Source organism: Hemiscyllium ocellatum, chromosome 15, assembly GCF_020745735.1.
Source record: "Hemiscyllium ocellatum isolate sHemOce1 chromosome 15, sHemOce1.pat.X.cur, whole genome shotgun sequence".
Taxonomy (NCBI): Eukaryota; Metazoa; Chordata; class Chondrichthyes; order Orectolobiformes; family Hemiscylliidae; genus Hemiscyllium; species Hemiscyllium ocellatum.
Genome location: NC_083415.1, coordinates 58,412,579 through 58,429,439, shown reverse-complemented (window position 1 = coordinate 58,429,439; position 16,861 = coordinate 58,412,579). Strand labels below are relative to the sequence as shown.

The window sequence follows — 16,861 nt, the reverse complement described above, 5'->3', positions numbered from 1 at the left end:
ACGATGAAAAAGTTTGCAATTTATATTTTGTACGTTTCCTATCTTGTTCCATATTTGGAGGTGTTGCATTTTTAAATTTTGCACGTCTCACATTTATCTCAATCCATATTTAAGAAATTATGCACTAATATTTTTGCACGTCTCTCTATTTTATTCCTCGTTTGGGGGGGGACGGGGAGGGTTTGCATTTGTACTTTTGTATGTCTGATTCCGTGTTTAGGAGATTTTGCATTTGTATTTTTGCACGTCTCTCTTCTATCTCACAACTCCTCATTTATGAGGCGGTGCATCTTTTTTGGAATCTCTCTCAGGACTCCCCCTCTTGGGGACCCTTGAAGCAGGCAGACTCGTAGTGCTTGTTCAGGTAGGACTTGAGGGCGAATGTCTTGTTGCAGCGCTTGCAGCGGAAGTGCTTGAAGGCCGAGTGGGTCTGCATGTGAGCCCGCAGGTTGGAGCGGTCAGCGAACGCCTTGCCGCAGTGGGCACAGCCAAAGGGTTTCTCCCCGGTGTGTGAGCGGAGGTGACCCTGCAGCAGCCAGGGCCGGCTGAAAGCTTTGCCGCAAGTGCCGCACTTGTGCTTGAGGTCGTGGGTGAGGACGTGCATGGCCAGGGCGGGCATGGAGACGTAGACCTTGGCACAGGTCGGGCACTTGCGGGCGAGCTGGCTGTCCAGGCTGCGGTGGGTCTGCTTGTGGCGGCTCAGGTTGGACGAGGTGGCGTATGTCTTGCCGCACTCCCCGCAGCGGTGCCGCTGTCCCGGCTGCCTCCCCCCACCGCCGCCGCTCCTCCTCCTTGACCGGCCGTCCGTGATGAAGAAGGCGTCCATGCTGTAGCCCTCGCTGACCGCCGCCTCACCGCTGAAGTAGCCGTTCGCCAGCCCCGAGCGAGGGCTGTCCGGCTCCAGCCCCAGCCCCAGCCCCTCCGGCTCCCCATACACCTCGTCGACTTTGGTGAAGACAGGCTGGGGTGCAGTCAGACTCTCCCCTCGGCTCTCGTACACCGATGACGGGCTGATGTAGCTGTGAATATAACCTTGAGACAGAGAGACGGGGCAGGGAAAAGCAATTAATTCACAGGGATATAGAGCACATTTAGAATACTATCTTCAATTCTGGTCTCCCTGCTATAGGAAAGATGTTAGAGACAAAAACAAACTGCAGATGCTGGAATTCAAGGTAGACAAGCAGGAGGCTGGAAGAACACAGCAAGCCAGGCAGCGCCAAGAGGTGGAGAAGTCAACGTTTCTGTTGTAACCCTTCTTCAGGACTGTGTGGTGGTGGTGAGGTGGGGGTGGGGGGAACTGCAGATAAAGTGGGTGAGGGGGGCAGGGGATGGTGAGGTGGGGACATGTGAAGACAGGTAAAACATACAACCTGGTTGATCAATGGGCAGAATGAACGCAGTAGGTGACTGGGTGGGGTGGAAAGGAGGGGGAGGGGCTGGGAAGGGAGTCGGGGATGGGAAAGGAGGTTATTTGAAATTGGAGAACTCAATGTTGAGTCCTCCGGGCTGTAGGCTGTCCAGGCGGAAGATGAGGTGTTGTTCCTCCAATTTGCAGTTGGGCTCATTGAGGCAATGGAGGAGGTCAAAGGTGGTCATTTCGGAAAAGGGAGTGGGAAGGGGAATTAAAATGGGAGATGACTGGGAGGTCTGGTTGGCCCCTGTGGGCCCGGCTGAGATGCTTAGTGAACTGTTCCCTAAGTTTACGTTCGGTCTCCCTGAAGTAGAGAAGACCACATTGGGAGTACCTGATGCAGGAAACTAGGTGGAAGAGAGGTAGGTGAACCTCTGTCTCGCCTGGAAGGACTGTTTGAGGCCCTGGACAGAAGTGAGGGGGATGGTGTACCAACAGGTTTTTAATCTTTTCCAGGGGAAGATACCTGGGGGTTCCAGGGTTGGGAGGGGGGGAAGTGCGGGAGGATGGGTGGGGAGATTGGTCTGTCGAAGGGAATGGTCTTTGCGGAAACCAGGGAGGGGTATGGAGGGGAAGATGTTCTTGGTGGTGGGGTCTAGATGGAATTGCCGGAAATGTTTAAGGATGATGCGTTGGATGTGGAGTCTGGTGGGGTGGTAGGTTAAGACAAGGGGGGTTCTGTCTTTATTGCATTTTGAGGGGAGCTTTAGAGCAGTGGAATGGGGAATGGTGGTGGTGTGGTGGAGGGCAGTCTGGATGACGGAGGGAGGAAAAGCACGCTGTTTGAAATAGGTGGGCATCTGGGATGTTTGGGAGTGGAATGTCTCCTCACCTGAGGCGGAGGCAGAGGAATTAGGAGAATGGGATGGAGTTCTTGCAGGATACTGGGTAGGAGGAGGTGTAGTCCAGGTAGTTATAGGAGTCTGTGGATTTGTAGTAAACATCCGACTGGAGACTGTAAACAGATTTAGAAATAGAGAGGTCAAGGAAGGGAAAGGAGGTGTCTGAGATGGACCAAGGGAATTTGAGAGCGGTGTGGAAGTTGTGAGAGAAGACAATGAATTGTTTCAGTTCAGCCTGGATGCAGGACGCTGCACCAATGCAGCCATTGATGTAATGGTGGAAGAGTTGGGGCACAGCGCCTGTGCAGAAGGTGTGTGCGACATAGCTGACAAAGAGGCAGGCATAGCTGGGGCCCATCCGATTGCCTATGGCCACCCTCTGGATTTGGATGAAATGGGAGGAGTTAAAGGACAAGTTATTGAGGGTTAGGACCAGTTCGGCAAGGCAGTGGTGGATATTGGTGGAGGGGGACTGGACAGGTGTATTGGACAGGAGGAAGCAGAGAGCCTGGAGGCCGTCCTTGTGGGCGATAGACATGTCATTAGTGAAGATAAAGCACTGGGGGCCGGGGAACTGGAAGTTACTGAAGATATAGAGAGCCTGGTTGGTGAAGTGGATGTAGGTGGGATGTGGCTGAGTCAAGGGGGAGAGGATGGAGTCGAGGTAGGACGAGATGAGTTCAGTGGGGCAAAAGCATGCCATGATGATGGGTCGGCTAGGGTAGTTGGGCTTGTGGATCTGGGGGAGCAGTTAGAACTGGGCAGTATGGGGCTGGGGGAATATGAGCTTGGAGGCAGTGGAGGAAAGGTCACCAGAGGCAATGAGGGCAGGACAGTGTGAGTGATTTTGGCCTGATGGGTCACGGTAGGAATGTGGGCAAGGGGCTTGGCGCTTGGCATCTGCAACATAGAGACCCATTCTCCAGACCCATGGAACAGATGTTGTCAAACTTGCAAGGGTTCAGAAAAGATGGTCAGCAATTATTGGAGCAAATTACTGCAGATGCTGGAATCTGTACTGAAAACCAAAAATGCTAGAAATCACAACAGCTGCAAATGTGTTGCTGGTCAAAGCACAGCAGGCCAGGCAGCATCTCAGGAATAGAGAATTCGACATTTCGAGCATAAGCCCTGGCTTATGCTCGAAATGTCGAATTCTCTATTCCTGAGATGCTGCCTGGCCTGCTGTGCTTTGACCAGCAACACATTTGCAGCTGTGATCTCCAGCATCTGCAGACCTCATTTTTTACTCGAAGAAATCACAACAGGTCAGGCAGCTTCCATGGAGAGAGAGCAAGCTAATGTTTCAATTTAGATGACTCAAAATGTTAGCTTTTAGTTTAGGTTTTAGAATACTGTGTTCAGTTCTGGTCTCCCTGTTATAGGAAAAATGTCGTTAAACTTTAAAAGGGTTCAGAAAAGATTTATAAGGCTGTTGTCGGGGTCAGAGGGTTAGAGCTATAGAGGGAGACTAAATAGGCTGGGGCTGTTTTCCCTTGAGGCGTCAGAGGCTGAGGGGTGACCTTATGGATGTTTATAAAATCATGAGGGGCATGGATAGGGTGAATAGTCAAGGTCTTTTTTACAAGGTAAGGGAGTCCAAAACTAGAGGGCATAGGTTTAAGATGAGAGGGGTAAGATTTAAAAAGGACCTGAGGGGCAACATTTTCAGAGGATGGTGCGTGTATGGAAGGAACTATCAGAGGAAGTGGTGGAGGCTGGTACAATTGCAACATAAAAAAGGCATCTGGATGGGTACATGAATAGGAAGGGTTCAGAGGGATATGGGCCGAATGGCGGCAAATAGGACCAGATTAATTTAGGATGTCTGGTCGGCATGGATGAGTTGGACCGAAGAGTCTGTTTCTCTGCTGTACACCTCTATGGCACTCAGAATAGGAGCAGAAGGGGATTTTGAGAAGCCTTTTCACTCAGAAGAAGGTGGTGGGAATCTGGAATACTGTGCTTGGAGTGGTGCGGGAGGGGTAACTGAGGTGGGAAACTTCACAGATTCTGTCACTTCACAAATCTAATCAAACAGCATGGCTTTGCACAAGGGAAATTGTGTCTGAATAATTTATTAGTGTTTCTAGAAGACAGAGCGAGTATTTGGAACTCCCATCTGTGGGAGCAGAGGGCTTGTGTACAAGGCTGAGATTGATAGATTCATGATCCTATTTCTCATGGTCCAATGATTTTAACATCTAAAAGATATGTGGTTGAGCACTTCAAACATCACAACACTCAATGCGATGAGTCAAGTGCTGAATAGTGGGATCACTGTAGGTTGGTGGAGGTTGTAGGTGAAACAAGCTAGCATTTCCAATGTAGGTTTTAAGGGCCTCATTTGTGCTATATTACTTTACAAGTAGGCCATTCAGCCCTTAAAACCAACTCTGCCATTCAATATGATCCCATTCTCTGATCTCTTTCTGATTTCACCAGATATCCCTGCTCCCTTGAGCCTATAGAATTATACCTAACTCCTTCTTGAAAACCTTCATGGTTTTGTCCTCAGTCACTTTCCACAGGCTTCACTACTCTTGATGAAGAGATTTTGGCTTTTGGTTAATGTTTCATCAGAACTGAGAAAATTAAGAATGCAATAAGTTTGCAGATGATACAAAGGTAGGTGGAGTGTCAGGCAGTATTGAGGAAGTGGGAAGGCTGCAGAAGGACTTGAAGAAGATTCCTGAAGAAGGGCTTATGTCCGAAACGTCAAATCTCCTGTTCCTTGGATGCTGCCTGACCTGCTGCGCTTTTCCAGCAACACAGTTTCAGCTGCAGAAGGACTTTGACAGGTATAATATAATGTGGTAAACTGTACACTTTTGAAGGAAGAATGTAGGCTAGACTAATTTGTAAATGGGGAAGGGCTTCTAAAATCTTACACAGTATTCTAAATGGGGCCTAACTAGAAAGTCTTAAAAGCACATAGCTGCTTTATATTCCAACCTTCTTGAAATAAATGACAAAACCAAATGACTTGAAACCAAATTTTAAGGCTTTGCACCATGACTGCTGCCCATTAACCTGGCTCCATAATTCTGGAATTGTACAGCACAGATAGAGACCAGTTGGCCCATTATGCCCATGGTAGATCTCTCGAAGAGTGACCCAAAACATTTTCATTACTCTGTTCTTTTCCAATATCTTTTCCAAAAATATCCTACGCTGTTAAAATTTAGTACTGAATCTTCTACAACTCATCAAGGTCTTTTTTTCTGGGGATGGGGGAGTCCAAAACCAGAGGGGCATAGGTTTAAGGTGAGAGAGGAAAGGGACCTGATGGCCAATGTTTTCATGCAGAGGAAGTGGTGCATGTATGGAATGAGCTGCCAGAGGAAGTGGTGGAGGCTTGTACCATATTTTAAAAGGCATCTGGATCAGTATATGAATAGGAAGGGTTTAAAGGGTGATGGACCAAGTGCTGGCAGATGGGGACGAGGTTAGTTCAGGATATCTGGTCAGCATAGATGAGTTGGACTGAAGGGTCTGTTTCCATGTTGTTTATCTCTTTGACTCTATAATTCTTTGTGGTAATGTATTCCAGAACATCATAAGTCACAACTGAGAGAAAAAAAACCTCATTGCTGCATCCTGCATTTTTATGTTTTCCAGGTACTAAGCCTCCGAGCAGTGGAAATAGCTTCTCCTCATTTATTCTCCCCAACCCACTTCTATTAAGTCTCCCTCAACCTTCACTGCCCTGAAGAGAACAACCAGAGGTTCTCTAGTTGGTCAAGCCAACATGTCATTTGAATAATCAATTTGACAGGCTGGGCTCTTTTCCCAACTCTCGTTCTTCATGTTCACAGCAAGATGCAGATTCAAAAGACAGATTTGTATCTTGTGTGAACCTGAAGGTCCATTGTAACGTGCCATGAATGGCATTTGTGTCACTCTTTCACTGCAATATACTGTACCCGGCATTGCACAACTTGTCACTAATTAACTTGTCTATAGAAGTAAACAGCAAGGTCATATCAAACAAGCTAAATCTGGAGAATCTTCCAGCACAGAAGGAGACCAATTGGCCCATCATGCCCATTCCAAACCTTAGAGCTGTCTAATTGGCCTCAAGCCCAGATCCTTTTGGTACACCCAAATATTTCCTTTTCAAATATCTATCCTCTACTGGAAGCTGCTTTCACTAATCTTTCAGCCAAACCATTCCAAATCATCACAGCTTGCTGCTTTTAAAAAACCTCCTCTGCTGTCTTGCTAATTGTAGAAGCAGTTCTATCAAACAAAACCAAGCCATGGTAGGGACCTATTAGGTCAGTCTAGATGACCTGAAGCTTATTTAAAGAGATATGTTTTAAAGACTATGCTGAAGAAGAGAGGGTTCACAGGTTTGGAGGAGATTTCCAGTGCTTACTGCCCTCCTAACTGAAAGAATGGTCAACAAAGATGGGCTGATTAAGGGATGTTCAAGAGTCTAGAATCAAAGAAGTGTATCGACCCAGAAAGTTGGGGGACTAGAGAATGAAAGAATTGATGATGAGAATTTCAATGTAGGCCAACTTCCGTCTGACTGATTGACTTAAACTGATGATAGTCTAGATTAGAGTGGTGCTTGAAAACCACAGCAGGTCAGGCAGCATCTGAGGAGCAGGAAAATCGACGTTTCGGGTAAAAGCCCTTCCTTAGGAATGAGATAGCTTTGGCAAACAGAATTCAGGAGAATCCAAAGGGTTTTTACAAATACATTAAGAACAAAAGGGTAACTAGGGAGAGAATAGGGCCCCTCAAAGATCAGCAAGGCAGCCTTTGTGTGGAGCCGCAGAGAATGGGGGAGATACTAAACAAGTATTTTGCATCAGTATTTACTGTGGAGAAGGAAATGGAAGATATAGAATGTAGGGAAATAGATGATGACATCTTTAAAATGTCCATAATACAGAGGAGGAAGTGCAGGATGTCTTGAAATGCATAAAGGTGGATAAATCCGTAGGACCTGATCAGGTGTACCCTAGAACTCTGTGGGAAGCTAGAGAAGTGATTGCTGGGCCTCTTGCTGTGACATTTGTATCATCGATAGTCACAGGTGAGGTGCCGGAAAACTGGAGGTTGGCTAACGTGGTGCCACTGTTTAAGAAGGGTGGCAAGGACAAGCCAGGGAACTATAGATCAGTGAGCGTGATGTCGGTGGTGGGCAAGTTGTTGAAAGGAATCCTGAGGGAAAGGATGTACATTTATTTGGAAAGGCAAGGACAGATTAGGGATAGGCTTTGTGTGTGGGACATCATATCTCACAAACTTGATTGAGTATTTTGAAGAAGTAACAAAGAGGATTGATGAGGGCAGAGTGGTAGATGTGATCTATATGGACTTCAGTAAGGTGCTCGAAAAGGTTCCCCATGGGAGAGTAGTGAGCAAGGTTACATCTCATGGCATACGGGGAGAATTAGCCATGTGGATACAGAACTGGCTCAAAGGTAGAAGACAGAGGGTGGTGGTGAAGGGTTGTTTGTCAGACTGGAGGCCTGTGACCAGTGGAGTGCCACAAGGATTGGTGCTGGGTCCTCTACTTTTTGTCATTTATATAAATGATTTGGATGTGAGCATAAGAGGTATAGTTAGTAAGTTTGCAGATTACTCCAAAATTGGAGGTGTAGTGGACAGCGAAGAAAGTTACCTCAGATTACAACAGGATCTTGATCAGATGAGCCAATGGGCTGAGAAGTGGCAGATGAAGTTTAATTCAGATCAATGCGAGGTGCTGCATTTTGGGAAAGCAAATCTTAGCAGGACTTATACACTTTATGGTAATGTCCTAGGGAGTGTTGCTGAATAAAGAGACCTTGGAGTGCAGGTTCATAGCTCCTTGAAAGTGAATTAGGATAGTGAACAAGGTGTTTAGTATGCTTTCCTTTATTGGTCAGAGTATTGAGTACGGGAGTTGGGAGGTCATGCTGCGGCTGTACAGGACATTTGTTAGACAACCGTTGGAATATTGCGTGTAATTCTGGTCTCCTTCCTATCGGAAAGATGTTGTGAAACTTGAAAGGGGACAGAAAAGATTTACAAGGATGTTGCCATGGTTGGAGGATTTGAAATAAAGGAAGAGGCTGAAAAGGCTGGGGCTGTTTTCTCTGGAGCATCGGAGGCTGAGGGGTGACCTTATAGAGGTTTACAAAATTATGGGGGGCATGGATAGGATAAATTGACAAAGTCTTTTCCCAGGGGTAGGGGAGTCCAGAACTAGAGGCCATAGGTTTAGGGTGAGAGGGGAAAGATATAAAAGAGACCCAAGGGGCAACTTTTTCACGCAGAGGGTGGTACATGTATGGAATGAGCTACCAGAGGTAGTGGTGGAGGCTGGTGCAATTGCAACATTTAAGAGGCATTTGGATGGGTATATGTATAGGAAGGGTTTGGAGGGATATGGGCCAGGTACTGGCAGGTGGGACTAGATTGGGTTGGGATATCTGGTCGGCATGGACGGGTTGGACTGAAGGGTCTGTTTCCATGCTGTATGTATCTATGACTCTATGACTTGCATATTTTGACTTTCCTTTATCGGGTAGCATTTATTGTCCATCTCTAATTGTCTAGTGCCATGGGTCTAGTGTCACACGTAGTCCAGACCAGAAACAGACATTAAAGAACATGAGTGAATCAGATATGTTTTACAACATGGTTGATACTCACACTAATTTGAAATCAGATTTGTGCATGCAGAAGTATCTCATTGATAATGGGGTTTGCTGATGCAATTAAAGAAAAGCAAGCTATCCATTTATATAGCGACTTACACAACCTCAGGACATTCCACAGCACTTTACAGTTAATTACATACTTTTTGAAATGTAGTCACTAATATAATGTAAATCTCCTGATAGCTAATTTGTATACAGCAAGCTCCCAACCCAGCAATGTGAGCTTTTTGGTTTTTTTCAGTTATGTTGATTAAAGGATAAATGTCTGAAATAAAGTGGTCAGACAATTGACTGCACTCATTTTTCCACATATTCCAATTATCTTGAGATGAGTTTTAGCATTTGCTAGTTGCAATGAAAAAATGTGTTTATTTTAAATTCACAATATTCAAAAATCTCAGATAGAGCCGTATATTTAATTTTCAGAACAAGGCTGGGGTTTTATATTTCCCACATTATGATAGTGAGTGATAAAGAGTGTTTTATTGACTGTAAAGAACTTTGAGACAATTAAAGGTTGCAGCAACATTGTATAAATGTCAGTCATTTACTTCCTAATCCCAGGAACAATCCTGATGTCAATGGTACTGAAACTCAGTGTGAAAAATCACTTGAGTTTACGAGCTTTGATGGTGTGTCAGGATTGGTCTGAGTGACTCTCCTGATCAGTTCAATAGATTCTGCTGTTTCTATGACCACCAACTGAGTAAAGCGCACCTCCAAACATTCTCTGCGTATAAACCAACTTTGGAAGATCAAAATCAATAAGTGGTCATCCACCACCTCATCAATGGGCAAATCAATCAACATTCTGGCGGTGATAGAAAACTGACTCACAGGGGATAGCCATTAATTTCCTCACAACAGATTTCTTGCCTTGTCATAAGTTCCAACATTTACCCTGAACAAGCCAATACTCCAGTGATAAAGCTGTAAGTGCCAAATGCCAACTTGTGCCAACTCTTTCAAGCTCCACTGGCATTTTTATTTGTACAGCTCATCCTCTTCTGTCCCGTCCCATCTGACTAGCATCCTCAAAGCAGATTATCTGGATATCTATCTCACTACCTCTCTCCCCCCCCCCCCACTTCCTTCTTTCTCCTTCTCCAACACTCTCCTCCCTCTCACCTCCTTACTCCTTCACCTCGCAATCTCCCAAAGAGAAAGCATGAATTGCCCATTTCCCTCTTCAAAATCACTTCCGAACTCTCAGCTCTCTATTGCTCATTAGTCTCACTGCTTCTGCCGATGTTGACCAGCCGATTGACTTCCTTGTTGTGGCGTTTGGCCTCTTGTCCCCACTGATCTCTCATTGTCTCCCACACCTTGCCACTTGTTTCATGTATTCCCTGTTTTCACTCTCTTCATCCTGAGGATGGATCCAGTCACATTTTATCAGATTTGTCTTAAACTAGCAGACCGAATCCTATTCACCTGCCTACATTGCATACCAATCTACATGGCTCCCATTCCAACAATGCCTCTCACTTTTAACCCTCTTGTCCCTAGTTTCAAACTCTTCCATTGCTTCCTGACCTCTGCAATCACCTCCAACCCTATGACCCTATGACCCTTCGTGAACTCTTGTACTCCTTCAGGCTTGGCCTCCTGAATATTCCCAATATTAGATACATCACCATAAGCACCCATATCTTTAAAACTTACGTGCTAAGATTTGGAATTCCATTCACAAGCCTGTCCACCTCTCTACCATACTCCTTCATAAACAGTCATTGACCACTCCTGTTTAACAATACAGGGGTGGCACAGTGGCTCAGTGGTTAGCACTGCTGCCTTACAGCACCAGGATCCTGGGTTCGATTCCAGCCTTGGGTGACTGTCTGTGTGGAGTTTGCATGTTCTCACTGTGTCTGTGTGGGTTTCCTCTGGGTGCTCTGGTTTCCTTTCACAATCCAAAGATGTGCAGGTCAGGTCAATTGGCCATGCTAAATTGTTCATAGAGTTAGGTGCATTCCTGAAAGGGGTCTGGGTTGGTTACTCTTTGGAGGGTTGGCATGGACTGGTTGGGCCAAAGGGCCTGTTCCACACTCTAGGGAATCTGAATCTGAATACTTCAACTTGTTCCTATTAATATATTATTGCCAATGTAGATTGGAAGTAGGAGTAGGCCATTTGGCACATCTAGCCTGCTCAGTCATCAACTAGGTCATGGCTGATCTACCTCAATGCCATTCTTCGACACAATTCCCATATCCTTTGATTATCTTTGAAATCTAGGCATATTAGAATGTGATCCCTGTTATCACTGAGGAAACATCATGTATTATAGAATTTGATGAAGAAAGGGAAGACAAAGCATGTGCGGAAAATTAAATACTAACATGGAGTAGAAAGTGTGGTGCTGGAAAAGCACTGCAGGTCAGGCAGATCTCAGGAGCAGGAAATTTCCTTCTCCCAGGATGCTGCCTGACTTTCTGTGCTTTTCCAGCACTACACTCTCGACTCTAATCTCCAGCATTTGCAGTCCTCACTTTCGCCTAGCTAACATGGAGCAGTTGGGCCAAATGGCCTGTTTCTGCGTGGTTAATGACATACAGTTTATGCAATAACCTTTATCGCCCTTATTACTGATATGACAGTTCATGTATCTGTAAACCTTGTCCTCCAGGGATTTAATTGTGGTGTTTGGTAGAGTAAATGGAGAGAATTTATCTTCAGTGGCACAAAGGGCAAGAACCAGAGATCACAAATTTATGATAATAAGCATAAAACGGGAGAGACAATGAGACCCATTTTTTTATTCAGAGTGCTGTTATAAATGGAAGTGTAAGTCTGAGGGCTGCTGATATTGGGAGAAAATGAGGACTGCAGATGCTGGAGATCAGAGCTGAAAAATATGTTGCTGGAAAAGCGCAGCAGGTCAGGCAGCATCCAAGGAGCAGGAGAATCGACGTTTCGGGCATAAGCCCTTCTTCCTGAAGAAGGGCTTATGCCCGAAACATCGATTCTCCTGCTCCTTGGATGCTGATATTGACCAATCACAGTATTCAGAAAGGAATTAGAGAAGTAGATGAAAGGAAAGTAAAATGTAGGATGACAGGGAGAAGTGAGCCCAATCAGATCTAAGAGCTAGCATTGATATGATGGGGACAGTGGCTTTCATGAATGATTTTATTCTGTTACTCTGAATTCCAAATACATCATGCTCCCTGTCCTCACTGTGATCAAATCACTACACTAGCCTCTTACTCATAATTTGATGCAAAGGCAACACTTGCAATAAGGGGGAGCCAAGAGTGAGTGGTGTCATGTCTAAGCCACTGCTTTTGAGTTGTAAAGCCCAACCTTTCCTTCTACCCAATGACTTTCTGCCATTTCTTGGAGAGGTCAATGTAGACGGTGGGAAATATAGCACCCATGCTTGTCAGAAATGACCTGGAGTTACATCAAACCAACGATGAAATGGTTTCAATCATCTTAGAGCAATGGATGGCAAGCTTTAAGATGCTTCACTTTCCCTCAACTGTGCTGATGTCTCACATCCAGTGTCAGTGTTATTGCGAAATGAACATGAAATAGCAAAAACAGATTCATCTGTATCAGACTAGAGTTCTTCGGAGATGAGTTAAACTAGCAGGGCCATACTTAGATCTGTGTGTAGTCACTCATGATTTTAAGAATGAGCTACTCAGACATCATAAATAGGAATGGGTAACCAGTGTCAAAGATTGACTGGACTAGGTGTAACGCTGTATCAGATTGTCCCCCTAGTGTTCCCTACCTGCTGTGGGATAGATTTTCTAGCCAACCTGTTCAGAGATGTTTGACCCACCTCTGGAGCAGGTGAGACTTGAACACAGGTCTCCTGGATTAGAGGGAGGGACACTACTGCTGTGCCACAAGAGGCTGGATCTGCTCAGGGATATTAGTCAACCAGCTAATGATTGCTAAAATAGTCATTTCATGGTGTACCTGCCATTTGCCATAATTAGCTGTTAGCAGCTGCGGCGTGATTCCAAATTGTGGCCATCTGGATTGTCAGCCAATGCCCAGAAAATTGGCTACTGCTTGGACTACCCAATGAACTGATAGTGAGTGATCAGCAGAACTTTAACCAATGCTTGATATTCTTTTCCCTGGCAGTCAGTGTCTATAAGATTATGAGGGATACAACTGGGGTAGATGGTAAAGCTATCAATAACCAGGCGGTCATAATTTAAGGTAAGAGAAGGAAGGTTAACATGAGAGTTGAGGAGAACATTTTTCACCCAAAGGATTGTGGGAGTCTGGAACTCAGTCCCTGAAAAGGAGATTGGTCAGAAAATCTCATAACATTTAGATATTCACTTGCAATGCCATAGCTTCGAGGGCTACAGGTCAAGAGATGGAAAATGTGAGTAGTGTAATCTAATATTTGTTAACTGACATGGACACAATGGGCTGAATGGCCTTCTTCCATGCTAAAAGTGTTTATGAGTATGCAGGAATTCCCTTTATTAGCCTGTTTCAAGGTACTGATGTTTAACCAGTTTACTCCTTCTCTGACGTACATTTAAAGTGTACGGTCACTTTGTGCAGTGCTAATAATGATTGGGCTTAATGCATCTTAAGGATTCAATATTTATAAAGGGCATTGACCTGTTTCACAAAAAGCGAGGCTCACATTTATGTAGCACAGCGTCACATCTTTCAAAGCATTGGCACAAAGTGAATTACTTTCAACTGCAATGACTGCTGTTATGCAGGACAGTGTATTCATTTGCGAAAACAGCAGTCAAATGAATATTAATGCAGATATTCCTAATATCACACAGCCCCTTAGATTGTATTTAGAAAGCTATCAGTGTGGAAGCCAATACACTTGCAGCATTGTGATTGATTATATTTTATTTTTAGCTTTCATGACGCACGGTGTGTCAACCTGCAAGTTTCTTCCAGAAGCATTATCTTGCAGTTTCCCACTGCAGGGGGGTCTTTTACTTATGATACAAGCAGTCCACAGAAACGGCATTCCAATCCCACCATAGCAGCCTGAGAATTTGAATCATAGATGCGTAGAAGTGTAATGGTGAAGGAGGAGGCCATTCAGCCCCTCATCAATGCTCCTGCCTTTTTGTCACAATTCTACACATTATTTTTAATCAGAAGGAGTTGGGAGGTCGTGTTGTGGCTGTACAGGACATTGGTTAGGCCAATTTTGAAATGTTGCATGCAATTCTGGTCTCCCTGTTACAGGTAAGATGTTGTGAAAGGGTGCAGACAAAATTTACAAGGATGTTGCCAGGGTTGGAGGGTTTGAACTACAGGGAGAGGCTGAATAGTCTGTGGCTGCTTTCCTCCTGGAGTGTCAGAGGCTGAGGGGTGACTTTATAGAAGTTTATAAAGTCATGAGGGGCATGGATAGGTAAATATCCAGGGTCCTTTTTCCCAGGGGGTGGGGTGGGGGGTAGGGGGAGGGTGGTGGTGAGTCCAGAATTAAAGGGCATAGGTTTACAGTGAGAGACTTAAAAGGGACCCAACGGGCAACATTTTCATACAGAGGGTGGTGTGCATATGGAATGAGCTGCTAAAGGCAGTGATGGAGGCTGGTACAATTACAACATTTAAAGATGGGTACATGAATAGGAAGAGTTTAGAGGGGTACGGGCCAAGTGCTGGCAAATGGGACTAGATTAACTTAGGAAATCTGGTCAGCATGGACAAGTTGGACTGAAGCGTCTGTTTCCATGTTGTTCATCTCTATGATTCTAAGTAATCATCCAGTACCCTCCTGAACACCTCATTTGCACCTGCCTCCACAACACTTCCAGGTAGTGCATTCCATACCTTAACTACTCACTGTGAATTTTTGTCCACCTTGCATTTGTTTCTTTTGTAAAACACTTTAAAACTGTACCCTTTGGTTCTTGATTCGTTTTCAAATGGGAATAGTTTCTCCTAGTTGAAAATGTGTTGCTGGTTAAAGCACAGCAGGTCAGGCAGCATCCAAGGAATAGGATTTCCTGTTCCTTGGATGCTGCCTGACCTGCTGTGCTTTAACCAGCAACACATTTTCAACTGTGATCTCCAGCATCTGCAGACCTCACTTTTTACCCAATAGTTTCTCCTAGCCTACTCTATCCAGATCTCTCATAAAGTTTGAAAATTTTGATTAAATCTCTCCTCAGCCTTCTCATCTCCAAAGAAAACAGCCCGAGCCTCTCCAAACTATCATAAGTGAAGCTTCTCATCTCTGGCACAATTGTCATAAATGTCCTCTCTACTGTGTTCACATTTTTTCTGAAACATGGCATACAGAACTGAACATAATAATCCAGTTGAGGTCCAACCAGTGTTTTATATAAGTTCACAATAGACTCCCTGTGTCTGCCCCTGTTTATGAAGTTTAGAATATTGAATTATTGCAAATTTTGTGCTGCTCACAAACTTTGAATTGTCCCCTGCATGTCAAGATATATGTCATAGAGTCATACCGCATAGAAACGGACCCTTTGGTCCAACCAGTCCATGTCAAAAATAATTCCAAACTAAACTAGACTCACCTGCCTGCTCCTGGCCTATATTCCTCCAAACATTTCCTATTTATTTACCTATCCACATGTCTTTTAAATTTTGTAATTGTACCCACCACTTTCTGAGGAAGTTCATTCTACACATGAACCACACTCTATGTAAAAGATTTGCTTCTTATGTCTTTCTTAAATCTCTCTCCTCTCACCTTAAAGATGTGTCCCTTAGGCTTGAAATCCCCCATCCTAGGGAAAAGACAACTACCACTAACTCTCTCCATATCAGTCATTATTTTATAAACTTCTATTGAATCACCTCTTAACCTCCTGTGAAAAAGTCCCAGCCTCTACATTAGATTACTTACAGTGTGGAAACAAGCCCTTCGGCCCAACAAGTCCACACTGACCCTTTGAAGAGCAATCCACCCACACCCCTACACCTACACCTACACCTACACCTAACACTATGGGCAATTTAGTGTGGCCAATTCACCTAACTGGCATGTTTTTGGATTTTGGGAGGAAACCAGAGCACCCTGAGGAAATGTGCAAACTCCACAGACAGTAGCCTGAAGTGGGAATTGAACCCTGGTCTCTGGTGCTGTAAGGCAACGGTGCTAACCACTGTGCCACCCTACCGCCCTTCCAGCCTTTCTTTATAGCTCATTAATATATATCAGGAAAAGCAAGGATCCCAATACTCGCCCCTGGAGAATTCCTTTGCAAATCTTCCTCCAGCCCCAAAATACCCAATACCCATCACTCTGTTTCCTAACACTCAGCCAAATTTCTATTCACTTTGCTACCATGTCCAGTCTTGATACCTTATCAACTTTAAATACTAAGAGCTTATACGATACTTCCTCCTTATTGATGTTTAACCCTTCCAGTGATCGAGTTTCCTCCTCTATTACCATGGCCTTAACACCATCTGCCTTACAAGTAAAGACAGTTGCAAAGTAGCCATTTCACACTTCAGCCTTCACGTGTAATTCTTTTTTCGTTCACTCCTGGGGCATGGGCGTTGCTGACTGAGAAAGTGATGGTGAACTGCCTTCTTGAACTACTGCAGTCCATGCACTGTGGGTCTGGAGTCACATGTAGACCAGACCAGGTGAGGATCGCAAATTTTCTACCTGAAAGGACATTTCCTGACAATTTACAATGATTTCATGGTCACCAGTAGATTCTTAACTTTAGATTTTTTAAAATCAAATTCAAATTCCAGCATCTGCCACGGCAGGATTCATACATGGGTCCCCAGAACATTAGATGAGTTTCTGGATTAATAATTTAGTAATTATACAACTGGGCTATTGCCTCCCCAGATAAATCCCTTTACGATCATTGGTCCAACTTCTTTTACAACCTTTTTACTATTGATGTGCTTTGGGCTTTACCTTAATTTTAGGTGCCAGTCCTTTTTCATATTTTCTTTCTGCTTCTTTTTTTGACTTCTTCAACTCCCTT

The 16,861-nt window shown here is 44.6% G+C and overlaps 1 protein-coding gene across 1 annotated transcript in view; it reads right to left on the bottom strand.

Moving 5' to 3' along the window:
- Positions 1 to 307: 307 nt before the first annotated feature.
- Positions 308 to 16,861, bottom strand: part of LOC132822848 (transcriptional repressor scratch 1-like) — a 34,693-nt gene continuing 18,139 nt past the window's right edge. The window contains exon 3 of the mRNA XM_060836222.1: positions 308 to 1,032. Within this exon, the coding sequence (XP_060692205.1) occupies positions 308 to 1,032 (725 nt within the window). The remainder of the gene's footprint in view (positions 1,033 to 16,861) is intronic.